We start from the raw sequence: 21,305 nt of genomic DNA, 5'->3' as shown, positions 1-21,305 counted from the left end.
TCAGCACAAAGCGTATGGATCATCAGGGTATTCAGGTACTGGTCCCCAGCCCGTCGTCTGCAGTAATCTGCGAGCACCTTGAAGAGACTGGAGTTGGTCCCTATCAGCACAGACACATCAGAGGTCCCTTTAGGGTCAGGGCATATTAATGCAGCTGTGTCCACCTCTTCTCTTACCCCAGCAACCTCCTCTGGGAATTCCAGGTGCACTATGACATACCCTTGGTAGGGGTATTCATCCATGCTGAGGCCACACAGACCAACGCCAGTCAGTGGCTGTATAGGCAGGTGCCTAAGCATTTGTTGGTAGAATGACTGAAATATAATAGTCACTTGAGATCCAGTGTCAAGCACAGCTTTACACTCCACCCCTTCAATCTTCACCATGACCTCTGCTCGAGGCCCTATCAGTCCTGCGGGGATCCCAGCTGGACAGTCTTTTCTGGGGGAATCTTCAAATCCTGCAGGCCTGGGTGGTCCCCGTCCCCGGACTCTCTGGCAGCTACCGGATCTCCCCCAACTGATCCTCAGCTTTCCATACACTAAGGAGGGGTTTTCTTCATTATGGCACTTGGCAGCACTGTGTCCATCCTGACCACATCGGTAGCAGAAGAATTGTCCTTTCCCTCTTCGCCCAGATGGGATGGTGGCTCTAAATGCTGACTTCTCCATCGCCACGGTCAGAGGCTCCTTATTCCCGGAAGTCTTAGCTTGGTCAATGGTGCTTTGCAGTTCAGCTATCCGTTCTGTCAGGACCTGCACTTGTTGGGCAAGTTCCTCTGTGGTGCTCACCATCAGTACACTGGCCATTTGCAGTGGTGTTGTGCCGGCTGGCTCCAATGTTTGGGCTTCCCAAAACTCGCTGGCAGCCTGCCTTTCTTCCTCTTCTCTGACCTCCTTTATCAGCTGGGAATAACTTGGGGGATGTTCCCGTCGTTCTCTTAGCCGGAGATGGAGTAGAATCGAGTTCTGATATTGAGCTCCTCTTACAATTTGAGCCAGTCTGGTCCGATCCATCTGTTCAGCAGTCACTGCACCCCTCATGACAGCTCTCTGAAGCAGTCTTTCCAGCCTCTGTATATAGGCTGAAATCTTCTCGCCAATTTGCTGTCGGGAATTAAGGAACTTACAGTAACTGTCTTCAGGGCCCTCTACACTCCCAAAGGTATGATCAAGGGCCTCTAGGCAGTCCTTCACACTGACCCCAGGGTCAATGAGCTTCAGGGTGCGAATCACATCTAATGCTGGGCCACTAAGGCTCTCTATCAGACATCTTCGCTTTTCTGCATCAGGTACGGCCCACTCCTGCAGCATTTCAGTGGTATGCTCCAACCAGGGTTCGAACTCCTCTGCCCCAGCAAATAACCTTAACTCACGACAAGAGTTTGACCTAGCATGGGACAACACAACCTTTTCCAATATTTGCCCCAGTGCTTTTGTCCAATCATTGGCTGAGGCTGTGGCCCCTGAGCTAGAGGCTGCAGGGCCGGGGCCCAACAAACCCGACATATTAGCCATTATACAAACAGTAATTTCCTCAAAATATAACCACAATTGTTTCCCAATGCAGGGGAACACTCAACAGGTGCTTGCGAGGGGTACTGACCCAGGGGATCCCGGACGAGCCCCCAAAAATGTAACCCTTCTGCCCATCTAAGTTGGCAGCAACAAGGGCCGGGTTCTGTATCTAGGGGTTCCGTTTCAATAACGCAATGCAAAACCGGCTCGAGCCCCCACCCAGTGACCTGGGACAATTACATACCACCCCCTGGGCACCTCTAAGAGGCAATACTTCCCCTCTCGCAAGCACGGAGTCTGAGTGTAACAGAAAATGTTTAATAACATGAGGTAAACAACATCAGCATTAAATGGAAAAACACCACAACTAGAGTTTTTAGACCAAACCATGAGCGAAGACCCACCCCAGCAAATTGGGCCGTGTCCTCTCCCGTTGGTTCTTGAAACCAGCGACCCAAGAATCACCAAAGTCCCAAAAGTCCACCAATCCCAAAGTCTCTTGGGTCCAGCAACCCAAGAATCACAAAAGTCCCAAAAGTCCGACAACCCCCCAAAGTCTCTGTCCATGATCAGTGCAGCCCCAGAGTTCAAGGGGGGGGGGGGTGAGCGGGTGTTAAGGGCACCTTACGTGATCCGAGGCCAACCGGCTGCTTCTCCGTGGGGTTCCACTGCAGCCTTCACCACGAACTGCTCCACTCCACCCGCAGTCCCACGAACTGCTCTGGCAGCTGCTCCGCTCACCAACCTGTGAGCCGCGCTGCTCCGCTCCGCTCCGCTCACCGACCTGTGAGCCGCTCCGCTCCGCTCCGCTCACCGACCTGTGAGCTGCACCGCTCCGCTCACCGACCTGTGAGCCGCTCCGCTCCGCTCCAGCCGTCCCGTGGGCCACTCCCACAAGGCTCTGCTCTGCTAGCTGCTCCTCCAGCCGCTCCGCTCCGCTCACTCCCCGCTAAGCTAGGTTAGCTTAGCTTCAGGCTCCCCCACTAGTTAACACAGCCTCAGTGATCTCAGCTCTTAAATAGCTTTAGCTCCTTTGTGATTTCAGCTCTTAGTGATTTCAGCTAGTAGTAGGGGAGCCCCAGTGCTGGTGCACCAAAGCGAACTCAGCTCAGCAGTCTGTAACTAGACTCCTAAGGGAATCAAAGTTAGCTCTGACATTCAACAGTGGAGAGAGGAGGTAGTGCAATTGGTGTTTCAACCCCCTTGGGGAGGGGGCCACACCATCAGGTACAAATACCTGTCCCCATCCTCTCTCAATTCACTGGGTTTTGTAACCCATGCCCCTTGACAAGCAAATGCTACTTAGGTGATGGTGAATGACTCACACCAGTTCCACTGGCCTTGATTCACAGAATCAGAGTAACAAAACTTTATTCTTCCTGCCCCAATAACAGAGAAACTGGGGATCCCACACCAGCCAAAGTAACCACTTTGAGTTGCTGTTGTTTCCTGCCAGGCGAGTGGGTGTGCCTATGCAAACAAGATCAGCCCCTGGAGTTCTTTTCCACACTCGCCATAATTCACCACCAGATGTCAGGGTAGAGCTCATCCTGACTCTGCTTACAATAGTGAGAGAGATTATGACATCAGTTTGTTAGGCCCAAAAAAATGAAGTATAGAACAGGTTGTTTGGCCAGCTTAGCCAAAGTTAGGCTAACAGTAGTTGCTTGGCCATTCCTGTCTCTCTGTAAAACCTGAGGACATGCTTGCTTGAGCTGCAGAGAACGAGATAAGAGGGGGGGGGGAGCTGCATTCTTGTACCAAATGTGCTAGGAACAGTTTGTTTGGACATATGAAGACTTGCAGTCTCCACTCCCTGTTTCTGTTCTTCATCTGTTCTTAACTCCCTCCTTTCTCCTAGTTTCTGGTGCATGACAACAAAGCTGATAAGAAGTTGCTGAGGCATCACGAATTGTTTGTAGTGTCAAAAAAAATGCATAAATATTAGAAGCTTTCTAACTAATAAAGGGGGGTTAGGTTGTTTTAACTATGACACAATGGAACTGTCTATATAACCCTACTAGTTGTTAAAACCATGGCTGGTTCTCTCTGGAGACGGGCCGCTCTCTATTGTTGTGTGCACTCCCCAATAAAGAGCTTGTCACTGGACCTTCCTGGTGTTGCCTGTCTCTCTGCAGTCAGACAACGAACCTTGCCGTCTGGGTTCTGAGTCCCCGACAAGTTTCACCCCCCCATTCCATACCTGTCATCTTGACTCTTCCTTTATTCGGTCTGTAAAAGCTGGTCCTGGAGTCAGACTGGAGAGAAAGGGCAACATTTTTAATTTTGGCACTTCAGAGTATGAATTAGAGAAGAGAACATCTTGACAGTGGTCTTTTTCCCTTCCCTTCATTTGATGCTGCAGGATGTTGTCCTTGTTAACTGGTGGCCAAGCACCAGGGCCGGCTCCAGGCACCAGCATTCCAAGCAGGTGCTTGGGTCAGCAATCTGCAAGGGGCGGCAGTCCGTGTGTTTTTGTCCCCCCAAGCAGCGCGCCGAATTGCTGCTGCAGACAGTGGGGGCAGTCAGTGTGCCGTTAGGGCGGCACGTGCGTTTCCGCGGTGGCGGCAATTCGGAGGCAGCTTCTGTCTTCAGCTGCCCGCGGCGGCCGCCTCCGGCTGAAAACAGAAGCTGCCGCCGAATTGCCGCCGCCGCAGAAACGCACGTGCCGCCCTAACGGCACACTGACTGCCCCCACCGTCCGCAGCGGCAATTCGGTGCGCTGCTTGGGGCGGCAAAAACAGTAGAGCCGGCCCTGTCAGGCACTAGCTGGGATTTAATTAATCAGGAGAGGTATGCTGAGCTGGTCTAACCTGGAAGCCTCCTTGCTTTAGCTGATCTGATAAGAGCTTCACTGAACTCGTCTGAGCTAGAACCTGCCCTGTTCATCTTAGTGAGCACAACATGGATACATTTTAAAGACAAATATCAAGAAGGGTTGGCTAGGAGAAGCTGGGCACCTGTTGCTTTTGTAAAACAACTTGTCTGCTATAGAGGGGCTCAAATTGGAAGACTGAATCCAAACCTTCTCTAATACTGAGGACATTTGGATTCAGATCTCATACTTGAATTTCATGGCCTGGCCCCATTTTAGTTGCCTGTATTATTTTCAAAGAGTAAACATCACATTCTACTCTGGGTCTTGACTGACAGACTATGTGTCAGTCCCAGTACCCTACACTGAAGTTATGGCATAGATGAGACCTGGGAAGTATAAGGAATATATTTAAACACATGAAACAAGCATGGGCTTTTGGAACAATAAGTGTTAAGTGGGTTTCCTGAGGAATCCCTGGGGAGTGGTTAATGTAAATTCCACTACACCAGTTATGCAAAAATCTAGTCCTTTTAAACTATGCCCTGAGGAGTGGGCCATCAATTGGTGATTGCCCATTCTCAGAGACTGGAGATCAAAGGCCCAAGCTGTATAAAGAAGCAGCTGAACCTTCCAGTTGGGGTTCTAGTGCCTGATCTAAAAACTGACATGAACATGTAACCAAGGGGGCAAATCCATCTGTAAGGTTTGCGAGACTGACCCCTACCAGAACCCTAAATTGGAATTAGGGTGACCATTAATAAGTTATTTATATGCATGCAGGTACTTTTATTCTTTTGAATATGTTTTCTCTGTAATGCTTTTTACCTTAACAATAAATGTGCTTGCTTAGAAAGAGCTGTGTGGTGACTTGTAACTACTGGCAATGCAGGCTTTGTCTATGGTTCAGGCGCTACAGCGGCACAGCCACGGCGCAGCATCTGTGCCACTGTAGTGTCTAGTATAGATATTTACTACAGCAATAGAAGAGGATTTTTTCCGTTGCTGTAACAAACCCACCTCTCCGAGAGGTGTTAGCTAGAAATGGTTAATGTAAATTCAACTACCACAGTTATGCAAAAATTCTGCTTTTTCAAGCTACGCCCTGAGGAGAGGGCCATCAACTGGTGATTACCTGTTCCTGGAGACTGGTGATCAGAGGCCCAACCTGTATAACGAAACAGCTGAACTGTCCAAGTGGGGTTCTGGTGCCTGATCTAAAAATTGACATGAACTTGTAATCAAGGGGGCAAACCCAGCTATGGAGCTTGATAGACTGACCTTCGCCAGAGCCCTGAGGATGACCTCTGGTAAGCTTTTAGTATGTATGTAAGTTCTTTTATTGTTTTATGTATGTTTTCTCTATAAGTGCTGGAAACATTTTCCCTGCGTGACCCCATCTTCAGATCTTCAGATGTATTGTTTCCCATGATCCCAGATAGCATGGAGGATGCCATTTAAAAATGGTATCCTCCATTCTATGTGACCTTGCATGCACCATATGTGCAAGGTTACATCACACAGAAGATGTCAAGCAAAATGGCATCCTCTTTGCAGCATGAACTCGCACATGTATGGTGCATGCAAGGTCACACTGTATGGATGGCACCATTTTGTAGAGCAAAATAGCATCCTCTGTGTGGCTTGACCTCACACATATGGTGTGTGTGATGTCATGCTGTGTGGAGGATCTCATTTTGTAAAATGGCATCCTCTGCACACTCAGGACTGCCACAACCCCATCTGCTGATAGCACTACTCCACTGTGACCCACAGTTTGGGAACCACTGCAATGTAGACTATACCTACATTACAGATGCTACAGCAGCTACTGCTATGGTGCTGCAGCTGTGCCACAGTGACATCTAATGTAGATACTCACTGCAGCGACGGACAGGTTTTTTCCTTTGCTGTAGTATGTAGTTATGAAAAATTCACACCCCTGAGTGATGTAGCAAGGTCTACTTAAGTTTTAGGTATAGACAAAGCCACACTATTCATAGCCCTTAGAGAGAAAGCAAAGCACAAACACTGACTTTTAGGCAGACTGACTTGCTGGGGATATCACAATGTAAGGCAGGGAGCTGTGAAGCCTTAAAACCCCCTGTCAGAAGGGAGTGGGACAAAGGTCTTTACCCAGAGACACGTAATGACTGGAGACTTGAGACCTGACTGGGAACTCCTGAAGTTTTCCATGGAGGGGAGGGGAGACAGAAATAGTTACCATGAAACTTTGACAGAAGTTTCTTCTCATTGGGGAATGGGAATTGGTAGATGTGAAGTAATGGGATTTAGGAAAGGTGAAAGGACAGAAGTCAGAGAAGTCAGGGAGGAGATGGGGAGGATCAGGAAAGGTGGAGGGGACTGAAGTCAGGAAAGGTAAGTGACTGGGTACAGAAAAGCTGAATAGGTGAGGATGGACTGGAGAGAAGCAGGTGGTGACAGATTTCAGGAAAGAGGTGTGTGAGTAGGAGGGCTTGGGAGAGGTAATTTGAATGGAGATGAGGTCAGGAGTGAGTGAATAGTATAGGCTCGACACCTTCCATCACCATATAATTTTGACAGGTTTCCAAACCCCCACCATGCCCCGTAGTCAAGAGAGAACCCATGTTAGTGACTCTCCTTTAGTCCCCCCTCCTAATTTCTCCAATGAGCAGTCTGCATCCCTCAGGAAGTTCCCTCCCACCCTTTCCAGGACTCTTAGAGATCATTTTTGACCACATGCACATTTATGGTGCTGGTGTTCTTCTACTGCTTTTACTCCAATCCCTTAAACATTCTTACATACAACTTATCTGTGATTAGTCTCTGTACAACTCTACGTTTGAATCCTTCAGGGTCTCCTGGTCATGGTCTAGAGTGCCAAACAAATCTTGAATCAGCAGTCTGGTCTCATGTTTCTCCTCTGCACTGTCCTTGTGATCTCACTCATCAGCAATTATCCCCATGGCCTCACTCCCATGCATGGGCAGTGGGTGAAGCTTTCACTTGGGGAGGCTAGCTCCCCACCTTGCCTCTTCTGCCTGTGGCTCTGCCCAGGCCCTGCCCCCTCCCCAATTGGTCCACTTGCCCGCCATGCATGTCTCCCTCCTCGCTTTCCTCCCCCTCCCTGCTCACTCCCCCCACTCACCGTGTGCGCACCCCCTTCCAGCCAAATCCCTGAAATCAAGCAAATGATATTTGAAGAAAACTCCACTTTTCTGCAATTTCTTTCTAAAGAAAATGGAGCATGTTTTCCACTGTGTGCCAGATTGTGTTTGTGAAGACTGGACATGCAGAAAGTACCTAATTAAAACCACTAAATTTGGGAATAAGTTATGTCAGTCACAGATTTTTTGATACCCTGATAGCTGATATGCAGGCATCCTGCAAAATGGCCTTTTCAAGTGCCTCACCCCCATCTCATTGATCCTGGGGAACATATAATGGCAAGCAGCAGTTAAAACTAATTGAGAAATCTCTGTCCTCCTTTCTTCACACAAGAAAACAAGATGTCAGGCCTCACTCTCAGCTGGCATTTGCACCCTGACAGGAAGAAAATGGCTGGAATCAGACTGCAAAAGCTGTCATCTCATTTTCACTTCTTCACACAAACAAAGCTTGAGCTTCCTATGTTCATTGTTTCAACAGCAATACGCACCTCAGGCAATAAATAAGAACTGCCAAGAGGAGTGGCTGTTGCAACTAGACATTAATCCTGGCAGTAAAATAAAGGCTGGCTGGTACTTTAACAACAATAATACCCACTCACAGAACCAAGAAAACAAAAAGTCCCACTGAGGCAGCATGGTGGTGCCAGCTTTATGTACCAGACTCTATATCCCCAGGCATGAAGGAACCAAATACCCAGGTAGCCACATTCTTGTGAGAAATTGGTCACCAGGCAGATGCAATCCCCCATCCACTGAAAACAGTTGAGTCTCTTATTCTATAATGTCTCGTCTCCTCTCCACCACCGCGTCCCTCCTCCCCTGCCCCGGCTCTTCCTTCCACACTCCTCTCCCCTGAGGCCACCACCGCTCGCGCTCTGCCCCTCCCCGCGAGCAGCAGCTCAGCTGGGGGAACAAGCGGGGGGGGGGGGGAGGAGAGAGGTGCAAGGAGGAAACCCATGGAGCAAGCAGGGGGGAGGCTGAGCAGAGAGGGGGGACTGGGGCCGAACGCGAATGGGGAGAGGGGGGCAGAGGAGTGTAATTTTTTTGGATGGACATTTAATTATTTTAACTTGAGAGAGAGAAAAATATATATTTTTTAATATGAAGGAAAATGTTGTTCACCTTGTACATGAAGGAAAAAATATTTCTGCATGAGGGAGAAACTTTTTTTTTTTAGACTAAGAGAAAAAATATCTTTTTCCTTTACATGAGGGGAAAATATTATGTAAAAGAAAAATTATGGAGAAAAAATTGTTTAACTCTGGAAGATTTTTTTAGCATGACAGAATATTATTTTTAACATGAGCAAGAAAACATTTTTAACACGGGGGGAATTTTTTTTAATACACCAAAAAATGTGTTTTATATGATGGAATTTTTTATATGATGGAAAAAATATTTTTAACATGGTAGAAAATATTTTTTCTTTTACATGAATAAAATATAAATTAATCTTATTTTTTGCACAGTTTTTTGAAAAATAAAATTTGTTTTAATGCAGAAAGTATTGTTTCAAAAAAATTTTATTTGTTTTTCAGTTTTTATAAAGAATTTCTTTTTGTATTTTTTAACGTACTTTTGTCCTATGGCTTCTAACAGAAATCAACTTTATATCTAAATATATATGTATTTATTTTTATTCCAAAAAATATTTTTTTCAAATAGTTTTTGCAAAAAGACCCTATTTTTCTATCTTTTGCAAAAAAAAAGTATCAGTTATCTTTTTCTTTTTTAATTTTTGATTGTGTACATATTGACTTTTTTCAAAAAAATATTTGTCCTATTTTTTTTTATGCAGAAATAGATTTCCTTTAGGGCTATCTCCTAGGAACAGCTGATTTATAGGGTAAAGGGAGAACTTCGGGATCCAAGTTACTTGACAATCACCTCCAAGGAGTAAAGTGATGGTCCTTCTCTGTGTATACCATACAGTGCCATGTCTATCAGCATCTTCATCAGAGGTGGGGCTGCTCCTCCCTAAAAGTGTTTCTAAGCCTCACGGATGTTGGGGTGGATCCCAGTCACGTCCAAAAGGGGTAGGTTTTATCCCAGAGAAGAATCCCAGAGAAGAGTTTATGGTACCCAACTCTCTCATAGGGTGACCAATTACCGCATTCTACCAATTGTCCTCGTGCAGTTATCAGACCTCATTGGTAGCAGTTGAGGGAGTAGATGTTAGTGTAACAATGGCTTTCATATCTTCTAGTAGTGTCTTGCCTTCTGTTTCAACAAAGCATTCAATTTAGCTGTAAAGTCGGGGTCCCAGCTAGTGTAGTCTCCTCCTTTGGGTAACTGCCAGCCAGAAACACATGCCAGCAGCCAACTTCACCCAACTTCCTTGGGAATACATTGTGCATCAAAGTCCTTAACTGCTCTCACAAATATAGACACTCTGTTTGTTGGGGGGGTCACCTTACCGACTGTAAATTATGGTATTCCTGAAGATTTTCATGATTCCCAACTCCAGATAGATAGTAGCATCCTCAGTGTCTATGGGCACCTTAGCTGGTATAAGGGTTTGGTTGGGTTTAGATAGAACAATTAGCTCACAATGCTCCTTTAAAGTCCAGCAGGGCTCAGACAAATAATCAGAACTTCAATAACATCAAAATTAGATATGATTGCTTTCTTGCTTCAGAAGTTGGGGTAGCAGAGGGAATCCAGTGGTGCCCCCAAAATGTAATCCCCCTCCCCTTTCCTTCCTGAGCTACTCGGGAGGAGGCAACATTCACCGGGTGTCCCAGGCACCTGATGTTGTCGACAGTAAAGGAGATCCTCAGTATCCCAATGCTAATGTTGGATAGATCAGAATCCTGAAGCCACCTCGCAGCCTTATAAGGAAATTAATCTTGACGACTTTCCCTGGAGTACTGACTTTTGTACAGAATTAGTTCCAGTCCAAACAATACATCAAAAAGCAATTCATTTTACCTCAACAATTTCACAATGTTGTATTAAAATGAAACATGACGACCTCAGGCATCTTGGGTTGGATAAGACCTATGGGCATGTATGAGCCAGATTCTGCTGGCTATGGCTGAAGATTGATGGGGATCAGTATTGTAAGACCTGTGCCCAGTATACACACTGGAAGACTCTACCCACAAGAGCTGCTCCACTGTTTCATCTTCACAGTGAAGGCCCTGTGGATTTAGTTGGTATGGATTTTCTCACAATTGAATCCAATAGCAGAAATACTTGTATTAGTTAGTTGATCATTTCACAAGGTAGGCACAGGCTTTTCCCACTACAGACCAAAAAGCCTGCTACTGTTGCTAAAACTCTTCGGGAAAACTACTGTGCGCATTATGGGTAACCCAAGTGGTTGCACTCCACTGAAAGACAGGACTTCAAGAGCCAATTAATTCAGGAACTTGTAACTATGGTAGGTGTAAAAAAAAAAAAAAATCTAGGACAATACCCTATCATCCACAGGGAGATCCATGGCCTGAATATTTGAATTGGACCCTGCTTAATAATATTGGCAACCTTAAATCTCAAAAAGAACTCTAGATGGACTCAGCATGTTAGCCATCTTGTGCATGCTTACAACTGTATATGAAATGAGGCCACTGGGTATTTTCTGTATATCTTAATGTTTGGACGAGAAGACCTAACTGCAACAACCTAAACCCTAGGTCAGGGGGCGATATCTGCAACAACGCTAACATTAGCACCAGATACCTTACCTCACCTCTCCTAACCCTAAGTTAGGTGGCCCACCTGACACCACCCTAAGCCTAGCAAAAGGGGGAAATGTCTGCCCCAGTGCTAAGCCTAGTTCAGGTTGCCCTATCTCCCACAGCCTGAAGCCTAGCATGGGGCACCCTACCTCCCCTTACCCTAACCCTAAGTCAGCCAGCCTAAGTCCTAACCTAACTCTACAAAGGGGTCCCTAGCTTCCCCAACTCTAACCCTAACAAGGGGGGCCCTACCTGCCACAACCATCACCCTATGTCAGCGGACCCTATCTGGTACAACCCTAACCCTAGCACTGGTGCCCTACTTCCCTTATCCTTATCCTGAAATCAGGGAGCTGCACCTGCCACGACCCTAACACTGGCAAGGGCATCCCTACCTACTCCAGTCCTAACCCTAGCTTAGGGAGCCCTACCACCCACAACACTAAACCTAGCAAGCGGGTCCCTAGCTGTCAAAACCATAACCCTATGTCCAGGTGCCATATCTCCCACAACATTAACCCTAGTACCAGGTACCTTACCTCCCCTAACCTTAAGTCAAGGGGCCCTACCTGCCCCCAACCCTAACCCCAGAACAGCAGATCCTTCCTAAACTTAAGTATGGGGCCCTTTTTGCCACAACCCTCACGCTAGCACCAGATGCTCTACCTCTCCTAACCCCAACCTTATGTGATGGGGCCTTACCATCCCCAACTGTAACCCTAGCACAGAGGGCCCTTCGTAACCCAACCTTATCCCTAATTGAGGGCACCCTACCTGCCACAGCCCCCATCATAGTAATGGATTCACTACCTCCCCTAACCCTAAGTTAGGCAACCCTACCTGCCACAACCCTAGCCCTTGGTCAGGGGACGCTTGTCACGGGATCCACAGGTCCAGTGCTATACGACAAGTTTGGAACAGTCCCTGGGAGGACCCTTTCAGTGTGCCAGACCCCCTTAGGTCTCACTCTTTCACTAAGTAAGCCACTCAGCTTCACCACCTCCTTGGACCGGAACTCCAGCACCCCTGCTTCACATCCTAAGTTTCCTTCAGTGAGTCCACCTGAGATGGACATCTGAGGGAGACCAGTACCCCCAAAGGGAGCAATACATGCATACCCCAACCTTCTCAATCTGCAATGACTCTCAGCCAGTGTTGTAAAAGCAGTAGGGTTTATTAGATGTCTGGAACGTAGCATAGGAAGTCCTTGGTTAGCATAAATACCAGAAAGTTATAGCATGGTCCTTTCTGATTAGTCCAGAGCCCCTCTGATTAGCCCCCCTTGGCTCCCCCTCTGTCCCTCTGTGCCCCTCTATCCCAATTTCCAGGTGAGTCACACCTGGCCCCTCCTCAGTCTTTTGTGTCTAGCTGGTCAAACTCGGCTGGCTTCCTGCAGAGGGGTGGGCCATTCATGTCATCAGTTGCTAGGTACCAAATGCCCCAGTGATTTATTTGCCATTGTCTTCATGGAACCTCCATTGACCTGTGCCCCAAACCTGAGGCAACTAGGTGCCATTCACTCCTTTGTCATAGCCTGCCCAAGCATAAACAGCCTTTTCCAATCACCTAGCTAACCATGCAACACATAGGGGAAACTGAGGTACCCACAGTATTCATAAAGTACTACAGAAAATTCCCACTACATCACATCACTTCCCACATCACATCTCTTCCCCCTTGAGACTGAACTGAGAGGGGTCACTTTACCCAGTGACCTGGGGAAGTTCGAACACACCAATATTACCCATAGGTGTTACAGCATCTTTTCCCAGTTCCTTGGCGGTTGTTCTATCAGGCATGTCCATGATCCTTTAGCACCCTACTAATCCAGGGCACTTTCTGTTTCCAATCCCCAGCTCAGAGCAGAGGAGCTCTCATGTGGCCCTCAGCTCTTTTGCCACCCCAAAACCTTTGGGTTTGAAACTGGGCTGGAGTCCTGCCACTGCCTCCTCCCGCCTTGTGTGCCAAGGAGTGAGGAGCACAGTGACCCCACATTCCGCCATGTGTCAGGCATCTTGGCTGCAGCCTGGGGTGTCCTTACCCTTGGTTAGCATCCGAGGGTGCTAAAGAAGTTGGTGGATGAGATTGCAGAGCCTTTAGCCATTATTTCTGAAAACTCATGGCGACCAGGGGAGATCCCGGATGACTGGAAAAAGGCTAATGTAGTGCCCATCTTTAAAAAAGGGAAGGAGGATCTGGGGAACTACAGGCCAGTCAGCCTCACCTCAGTACCTGGAAAAATCATGGAGCAGGTCCTCAAGGAATCAATTATGAAACACTTAGAGGAGAGGAAAGTGATCAGGAACAGTCAGCATGGATTCACCAAGGGGAAGTCGTGCCTGACTAACCTAATTGCCTTCTATGATGAGATAACTGGTTCTGTGGATGAGGGGAAAGCAGTGGATGTGTTATTCCTTGACTTTAGCAAAGCTTTTGATACAGTCTCCCACAGTATTCTTGCCGGCAAGTTAAAGAAGTATGGGCTGGATGAATGGACTGTAAGGTGGATAGAAAGCTGGCTAGATCGTCGGGCTCAACGGGTAGTGATCAATGGCTCCATGTCTAGTTGGCAGCCGGTTTAGAGAGGAGTGCCCCAGGGGTCGGTCCTGGGGCCGGTTTTGTTTAATGTCTTTATTAATGATCTGGAGGATGGTGTGGACTGCACTCTCAGCAAGTTTGCAGATGACACTAAACTGGGAGGCGTGGTAGATACACTAGAGGGTAGGGATTGGATACAGAGGGACCTAGACAAATTAGAGGATTGGGCCAAAAAAAACCCTGATGAGGTTCAACAAGGACAAGTGCAGAGTCCTGCACTTAGGACGGAAGAATCCCATGCACAGCTACAGACTAGGGACCGAATGGTTAGGTAGCAGTTCTGCAGAAAAGGACCTAGGGGTCACAGTGGACGAGAAGCTGGATATGAGTCAACAGTGTGCTCTTGTTGCCAAGAAGGCTAATGGCATTTTGGGCTGTATAAGTAGGGGCATTGCCAGCAGATCGAGGGATGTGATAGTTGCCTTCTATTTGAGATTGGTGAGGCCTCAGCTGGAGTACTGTGTCCAGTTTTGGGCCCCACACTACAAGAAGGATGTGGAAAAATTGGAAAGAGTCCAGCGGAGGGCAACAAAAATGATTAGGGGTCTGGAGCACATGACTTATGAGGAGAGGCTGAGGGACCTGGGATTGTTTAGTCTCCAGAAGAGAAGAATGAGGGGGGATTTGATAGCTGCTTTCAACTACCTGAAGGGGGGTTCCAAAGAGGATGGAGCTTGGCTGTTCTCAGTGGTGGCAGATGACAGAACAAGGAGCAATGGTCTCAAGTTGCAGTGGGGGAGGTCTAGGTTGGATATTAGGAAACACTATTTCACTAGGAGGATGGTGAAGCACTGGAATGTGTTACCTAGGGAGGTGGTGGAATCTCTTTCCTTGGAGGTTTTTAAGGCCCGGCTTGACAAAGCCCTGGCTGAGATGATTTAGTTGGGAATTGGTCCTGCTTTGAGCAGGGGATTGGACTAGATGACCTCCTGAGGTCCCTTCCAACTCTGATATTCTATGATTCTATGATTGGTTGGAACAGGGAGTGGTCCTGTGAGCATTGGTTCTTAACCCAGTCACATCTCTGGTGCTCTGGTATCCCAGCACCTGGCGAGGGATGCAGGGTGCTCCTGCACATTGGCAGGTCCCCTCTGGAGTTGTGTCCCAACCCCAGTGCTGTGTACATGCAAGGAGCCCATCTCCCATCCTGGGGTCAACCTGTTGCCCTCACCCTAGGACAGAGTCATCTCCCAGACCCCCTTCCTAGAGGGTTGTGATTGGGGGTCTCGTGAAGAAAACACACCACACCACTCTGAGCAGGTGTGTCTGTTACAAGCAGCAACCTTCCAGCTGTTTCCCCCTTCCCTGGGCCTATGTCACCACTGGACAAGACAAGCATTTTTGGCAATCGTCCTGTCCTGCCAGTGTCACTGTCTCCCAGTGCTCAGCTAGGGTCAGTTACCACTGTGCTCAGTTCTGCCTTTGCTTTCCCAGTGAGGGTGTAGGCAGTGAGCGCTGGCTGCCTTGATGACAGCATCAAAGCCAGTGTGAGTCATCTCCTGTGTGGAGATGGGCGGGGACCATCCCTCTGTCCCATTCAGCTACAAGTGTCTGGTTACAGACAGATGTCCTGTGCTGTTACCAGCCTTGTTACTAGCCACAGGAAACCCCCCTCCTCCCTGCCAGACTGCCTATTTGCATGTTCACTGACACCTGCATTCTCAGCCTGCTAGTTTCCTGGATTCAAATCCTTGGCTGTTACAGGCCCAGGGACTGGATCCTGTCTTAAAGTGACACATGGAGTGCACTTGTAACCATGTCAGTCCCAAGATATTAGACAGACAAGGTGGGACCCTCACCAACAGAAATTGTTCCAATAAAAGATATCACCTCACCCACCTTGTCTCTTTAATGTGATGCAGCCATTTCCCAAAAGGACATCAAAGATAATGTCCTGGAGAACCCCAACTACCAGCCACCCTGCTCCCTCCTGTCTCTGCACAGGGATCTGAGCCATAAGCAGGGCAAATGGCTTCACATTTGGAACTTTTACCCAAACTACACAGCCCTTCAGCATTTGATGGGGTTGTACCACACAAGACCTGACAAGGATTCTCTCTCTACCAGAATCTCTCCACCCCATGAATGTCTTCCCATTAACCTTCCACTCCACTGGGGATCAGATGTATCTGAGCCCAGCAGAGTTCAACAGGACATGTATATTGATGCCTTGAGTGGGAGCCCCTCTGGGCTAGACACCCATGGCTGGCCTGGGCCAGCTTACTCATGCCCGTGAGGCTCAGGCTGTGGGGCTGTTTCATTGCTGTGTAGACTTCCGAATGTGGGGTGGAGCCCAGGCTCTAGAACCCTGTGGGGTGGGAGGGTGCCAGAGCTCAAGCTCCAGCTTGAGCCCAATATACACAGCAGTGCAATAGCCCACAGCCCAAGCCCCACAAGCAGGAGTTGGCAGGCATGGGCCAGCCATGGGTTTTTCTTTGCTGTGTAGACATACCCTTAGGGCTTGGCTACACTTACAAGTTAGAGCGCATTAAAGCAGCGCAGTGCGCTCTAACTCACGACGCATCCACATTGGCAAGGCACGTAGAGCGCTCTGACTGGGGACAGTGTTCAGTATAGGTACCCCCTGAAGCTGTTGGCTCTCCCCAAGGCACAGAAACCCAGAAGACAGTATAGCCCTGAAACAATCAGTCCCCCTTGCCCCTGTGCTTACTCACCATTTTGGGGCTCCCATAGGTTATGTGCACTTGCTTTGGGATGGGCAAATTATGCTATTGTGTAGACTGTGCTTGCCCTCCTTAAGTACGGGGGAATCATTGCTCTGTCTAATGTGAACAATGCTGCCTCTGTTAAGTGTTGCATTTTGCCTTTACAGATGCAACCTTGAGATCTGTCTTATCACCGGCCGAGAGGCTGCAAAGAATCAGGAAAAGACCGCGTAGAAGCAAAGAAGACATGCTGCATGAAGTAATGCAGCAGTCACTTAATGAGAATCTAAAAGTGCAGGAGTGGAGGGAGAGAGAAAGGAATGCTTACCGCAAAGCCCACGAGGCAAACAGCCACTCTGGTGCTGCCTCCCCGACCTGCCGTTTCTACAAAGAGCTGGACACGATACTTGGGGGCGACCCCACCTCCACTCCGAGTACCTCCATGGACACTTCAGAACCCAGTTCAACAAGGCAGGAGGAGGAGGAGGAAAGTGGGAGTGAGGGTGCTGAGGAGGAGGAAGACACCCTGGAATCCCTAGATGCAGGCAGCCAGGAGCTGTTTTCAAGCCAGGAGGAAGGTAGCCAGTCATGGCGGCCAGTGCTTGAGGAAGGACAAACACCAGAGGAGGTTCCCGGTAAGCAGCTTTTATTTTGGGAAGGAAGTTATTTGGTGTGGGCTCTTGGGGCGAGGAGGGTTAGGGCTGCATGCATGCCTAGATACGGAATAGGGCATTGATGTGCTCTCTCACATCGCAGTAATCGGCCTCAGTGATCTCTTCAAAAGTCTCATCCAGAACTTGGGCAAAGCTTGTGGTTCTTGTCCCAGTCAGGCTAACATATCCGCGCCACTGTGCTGTGAGGGGTGGGGGGACCATTGCTGCACACAGGCAAGCTGCATATGGGCCAGGGCAGAAGCCGCATTGTAGTAGAAGGCCCTCCCTTGCTTCCCAGGTCACCCTCAGCAGCGAGATATCTTCCAGGATGAACTCCTGTTGAAGATGTGGGGACAGTGTTCAGTATAGGTACCCCCTGAAGCTGTTGGCTCTCCCCAAGGCACAGAAACCCAGAGGACAGTACAGCCCTGAAACAATCAGTCCCCCTTGCCCCTGTGCTTACTCACCATTTTGGGGCTCCCATAGGTTATGTGCGCTTGCTTTGGGATGGGCAAATTATGCTATTGTGTTGACTGTGCTTGCCCTCCTTAAGAACGGGGGAATCATTGCTCTGTCTAATGTGAACAATGCTGCCTCTGTTAAGTGTTGCATTTTGCCTTTACAGATGCAACCTTGAGATCTCAGCCGTCTGTCTTATCACCCGCCGAGAGGCTGCAAAGAATCAGGAAAAGACCGCATAGAAGCAAAGAAGACATGCTGCATGAAGTAATGCTGCAGTCACTTAATGAAAATCTAAAAGTGCAGGAGTGGAGGGAGAGAGAAAGGAGAATCCGCCAGCAGAATGAGGAGCACTGGCAAAGCACGGAGCAGCTGATAAGCATCATGGAGCGCCAAGCAGACTCTATCCAGGCACTCGTAGCCATGAAGGCGGAGCATTACCATGCCCGCCCCCTCCCCCTCCCTGCAGCCCTTGTCCCAAAACTCTTTCCCTTGTGCCCCCATGTCACCTCCAACCCACTTTCCCCAACATCCAGGTTCTTACTGCCACCAGCTGCCTCCAACACCTGTAGCTTCACCACCCTGCCCTGAAAACTACGATCCTTACCCACTGCACTCAGCCGCCATCACCATGCAGTAGTCATCCTGAAGTGCAGCACTCATTGCACAGCACTCCAGACAGGAAGGCTGAGTATGATAACAGGACATATGCAAATCTGTGATTGTACCGTTCCCCACCCCACCCCCTTGCCCTTTCTGTTTCCCAAGCAGTTGTGTTTCTTTTCAATAAATGGATTTTTTGGCTTTGAAAACATTCTTTATTATTGCATAAAGTAAAAGATACCTTAGCCCAGGAAAGCAACAGGCACTGCAAGTCTGTGTAGCAAACACAAATTCCTACTAACATTGGAACCACTCCTCCTCATTCCCGTGCAGGGCACCAAACATTACTGGTAGTTTTCAGCCTCAAATTGCTCCCTCAAGGCATCCCTAATCCTTGCAGCCTTGCACTGGACCCCTCTAATAGCCTTGCTCTCTGGCTGTTCAAATTCAGCCTCCAGGTGTTGAACCTCCGAGTTCCATGCCTGAGTGAATCTTTCACCCTTCCCTTCACAAATGTTGTGGAGGGTACAGCACGTGGATATAACCGTGGGGATGCTGTCATCAGCCAAGTCCAGCTTCCCATACAGAGAGCACCAGCGACCCTTTAAACTCCCAAAAGCACACTCCACAGTCATTCGGCACTGGCTCAGCCTGTTGTTGAACCGCTCCTTGCTGCTGTCAAGGCTCCCTGTGTAGGGTTTCATGAGCCTCGGCATTAAAGGGTAAGCGGGGTCTCCAAGGATCACAATGAGCATTTCGACTTCCCCTACGGTGATCTTTTGGTCTGTGAAAAATGTCCAGGCTTGCAGCTTCCTGAACAGGCCAGTGTTTCGAAAGATGCATGCGTCATGCACCTTTCCGGGCCAGCCTGCATTAATGTCAATGAAACGCCCACAGTGATCCACAAGCACCTGAAGAACCATAGAGAAATACCCCTTCTGATTAACGTACTCAGAGGCTAGATGGGCCGGTGTCAGAATTGGAATATGCATCCCATCTATCGCCCCTCCACAGTTAGGGAAACCCATTTGTGCAAAACCAGCCACAATGTCATGCATGCTACCCAGAGTCATGGTTCTTCTGAGCAGGATGTGATTAATGGCCCTCCAAACTTGCATCAACATGATTCCAACGGTCGACTTTCCCACTCTAAACAGGTTAGCGAACAATCGGTAGCTGTCTGGAGTTGCCAGCTTCCAGATTGCAATAGCCACCCGCTTCTCTACCGTCAGGGCAGCTCTCAATCTCATGTCCTTGTGGCGCAGGGTGGGGGCGAGCTCCTCACACAGTCCCATGAAAGTGGCTTTTCTCACCCGAAAGTTCTGCAGCCACTGCTCATCATCCCAGACTTGCAGGACGATGTGATCTCACCACTCAATGCTTGTTTCCCGAGCCCAAAAGCAGCATTCCACAAGCAATCTCGTGGCATATGCATTACTCGAGTCTATATCATCGTTGGAGTCCTCACTGTCGGTTTGGATGTTAAGGAGTAACTTGACTGCCAAATGTGACGTGCTGGCAAGACTCATCAGCATATTCCTCAGCAGTTCGGGCTCCATTCCTGCAGACCGAAAACGGAAGACAGAGCGCGCAACACAAAAAACACTGAAAGATGGCGCCAAATATGGACGGAAGCAGAGGAATTGCTGGAATGCGAAGTGATGCATCACGGGGCGTTGGGACAGGACCCAGAATGCCTCACACCCTCCGGCTTCTTCCTACAAGCCACAGCGCCAGAATGGGAAAAAGTGCTCTGTGGGATAGCTGCCCATAATGCACCGCTCCCAATGCAGCGGCAAGTGCCGCAAATGTGGCCACGCCAGTGCGCTTGCAGCTGTCAGTGTGGACAGACTGCAGCGCTTTCCCTACTGCGCTTTCTGAAGGCTGGTTTAACTCAAAGCACTCTACATTTGCAAGTGTAGCCATGCCCTTAGTCACTAGCACTGGTGTCCCCGAGCAGCTGGCTGTGTGACTGCTTTCCTCTGAAAGTTCAGTCATGCAGTTCACTCTGGAGCCTGAGTTACAGGCTGCCTTCCTGATTGGACAGTGTATGACACAGCCTCTCTGTCCCGGACAAACCTTATTTCAGCAAGCCTTGGGCATTCTGCTCACTTACATTCTGTCCATCTGCAGATATTACATCTCGGGTCTCTGAGTCCCATTGAACAGCTTTAGGTTTCCCTAAGTTCCACTTCTGGGATACCACCATGAAGTGGGTCTCTTTCCCTGGCCCCATGCTTAGGCCAGTCCCCTTTGGGTCTCTTTTCATACCAGAACCTGCTGTCCACAAATTCATCTGCCAACCAGCCTGCATTATGCAAATCCACAGGCTTCCTGTCCACTAACCACATTTTAAGGTCCCGAGGACAGATTTAATAAAGTTTCTCCAACCCAACCTGGTTATACAAATCCTCCAGGGTAGTGACCCTTGCTCCCTTACACCATCTGTGGAAATATTCGTCTATCACCATGGTGAGTTCCATGTAGGTCACGACCCAAGTCTTTTGCACCCCCTGAAAACTTTTCCTATAAGCCTCAGGGGTCAGCTCCAATGTAAGCAGTAAAGCCTTTTTGAATAGCTCATAGTCTCTGCTATCAATTTCATTCATCTGGCTGTAAGCCTCTGGCTTTGAGATCACATAAGGGGGTGAGACAGAGGAGCTGGTCTACAAGGTCAACCTAGTTCAAATTGCAAGCCTTGTCAAAGGTAGTGAGGTAAGCATCTATATCCCCCCTCCATAAACTAGGGTAGCAATTTGGTATTTAGGTTCCCTGTGGAATTAGCATGCTTGGTCTTTCCCCACTTACGCCTTGGTGGGTCCTCTTGCCCCATAGCTTCTCCATCTCCAGTTCATGCTTTTTCTGCTTCTCCTGCTATTCTTCCATGTGTTTTTGCTGCTTTTCATAGTCCTCTAGCTCCTTCGCTTTCATCTCCAAGTCCCATTGCTTCAAATCTGTTGATAGGGAGCCAGGTCGTGAAGACCCCCCTGCTGGATGGGGAACAGGGTCTTGTGGACGCCCTGCTGCTGCCTCTGCTGCTCTCGAACCTTCTTGACTCCCCATTTGGGGTTAAAACCTGCTTCTTGGACTAGTCATCTCTGTCCAGCTGGGTAATGAGTTGCTCTTTGTTAAGCGTCACAATGCTTAGCCCTTCTTCTC

At 48.6% G+C, this 21,305-nt stretch overlaps 2 protein-coding genes across 10 annotated transcripts in view; one reads left to right on the top strand and one right to left on the bottom strand.

Moving 5' to 3' along the window:
• KPNA1 (karyopherin subunit alpha 1) overlaps positions 1 to 21,305 on the bottom strand; it is a 260,914-nt gene that overhangs the window by 192,093 nt on the left and 47,516 nt on the right. The window contains exon 1 of one of the 9 annotated variants that reach the window (XM_065585972.1): positions 3,721 to 3,742. The exons of the other annotated variants lie outside the window; for them this stretch is intronic. The gene's annotated coding sequence lies outside the window, so the exon portion shown is untranslated. Of the gene's footprint in view, positions 1 to 3,720; positions 3,743 to 21,305 lie in introns of those variants that run through there. 9 annotated transcript variants of the gene reach the window in all.
• LOC135981792 (uncharacterized) lies at positions 4,765 to 18,355 on the top strand. Its single transcript, XM_065586036.1, has 3 exons — positions 4,765 to 5,642; positions 16,599 to 17,066; positions 17,710 to 18,355. The coding sequence occupies exons 1-3, from the start codon at positions 5,594 to 5,596 to the stop codon at positions 18,132 to 18,134; spliced, it is 942 nt and encodes a 313-aa protein (XP_065442108.1). The 5' UTR covers positions 4,765 to 5,593; the 3' UTR covers positions 18,135 to 18,355.

This window comes from Chrysemys picta, chromosome 1, assembly GCF_011386835.1.
Source record: "Chrysemys picta bellii isolate R12L10 chromosome 1, ASM1138683v2, whole genome shotgun sequence".
NCBI lineage: Eukaryota > Metazoa > Chordata > Testudines > Emydidae > Chrysemys > Chrysemys picta.
The sequence above is the reverse complement of the archived record's forward strand: the minus strand, read 5'-3'. Positions and strand labels throughout refer to the sequence as shown.

Coding starts and splice junctions, on each gene's coding strand:
- LOC135981792 (XM_065586036.1), top strand. CDS start 5,594: ATGGAGCTTGATAGACTGACCTTCGCCAGAGCCCTGAGGATGACCTCT. Junction 5,643..16,598: donor AGCCCTGAGGATGACCTCTG/GTAAGCTTTTAG, acceptor TTGCCTTTACAG/ATGCAACCTTGAGATCTGTC. Junction 17,067..17,709: donor AACACCAGAGGAGGTTCCCG/GTAAGCAGCTTT, acceptor TTGCCTTTACAG/ATGCAACCTTGAGATCTCAG.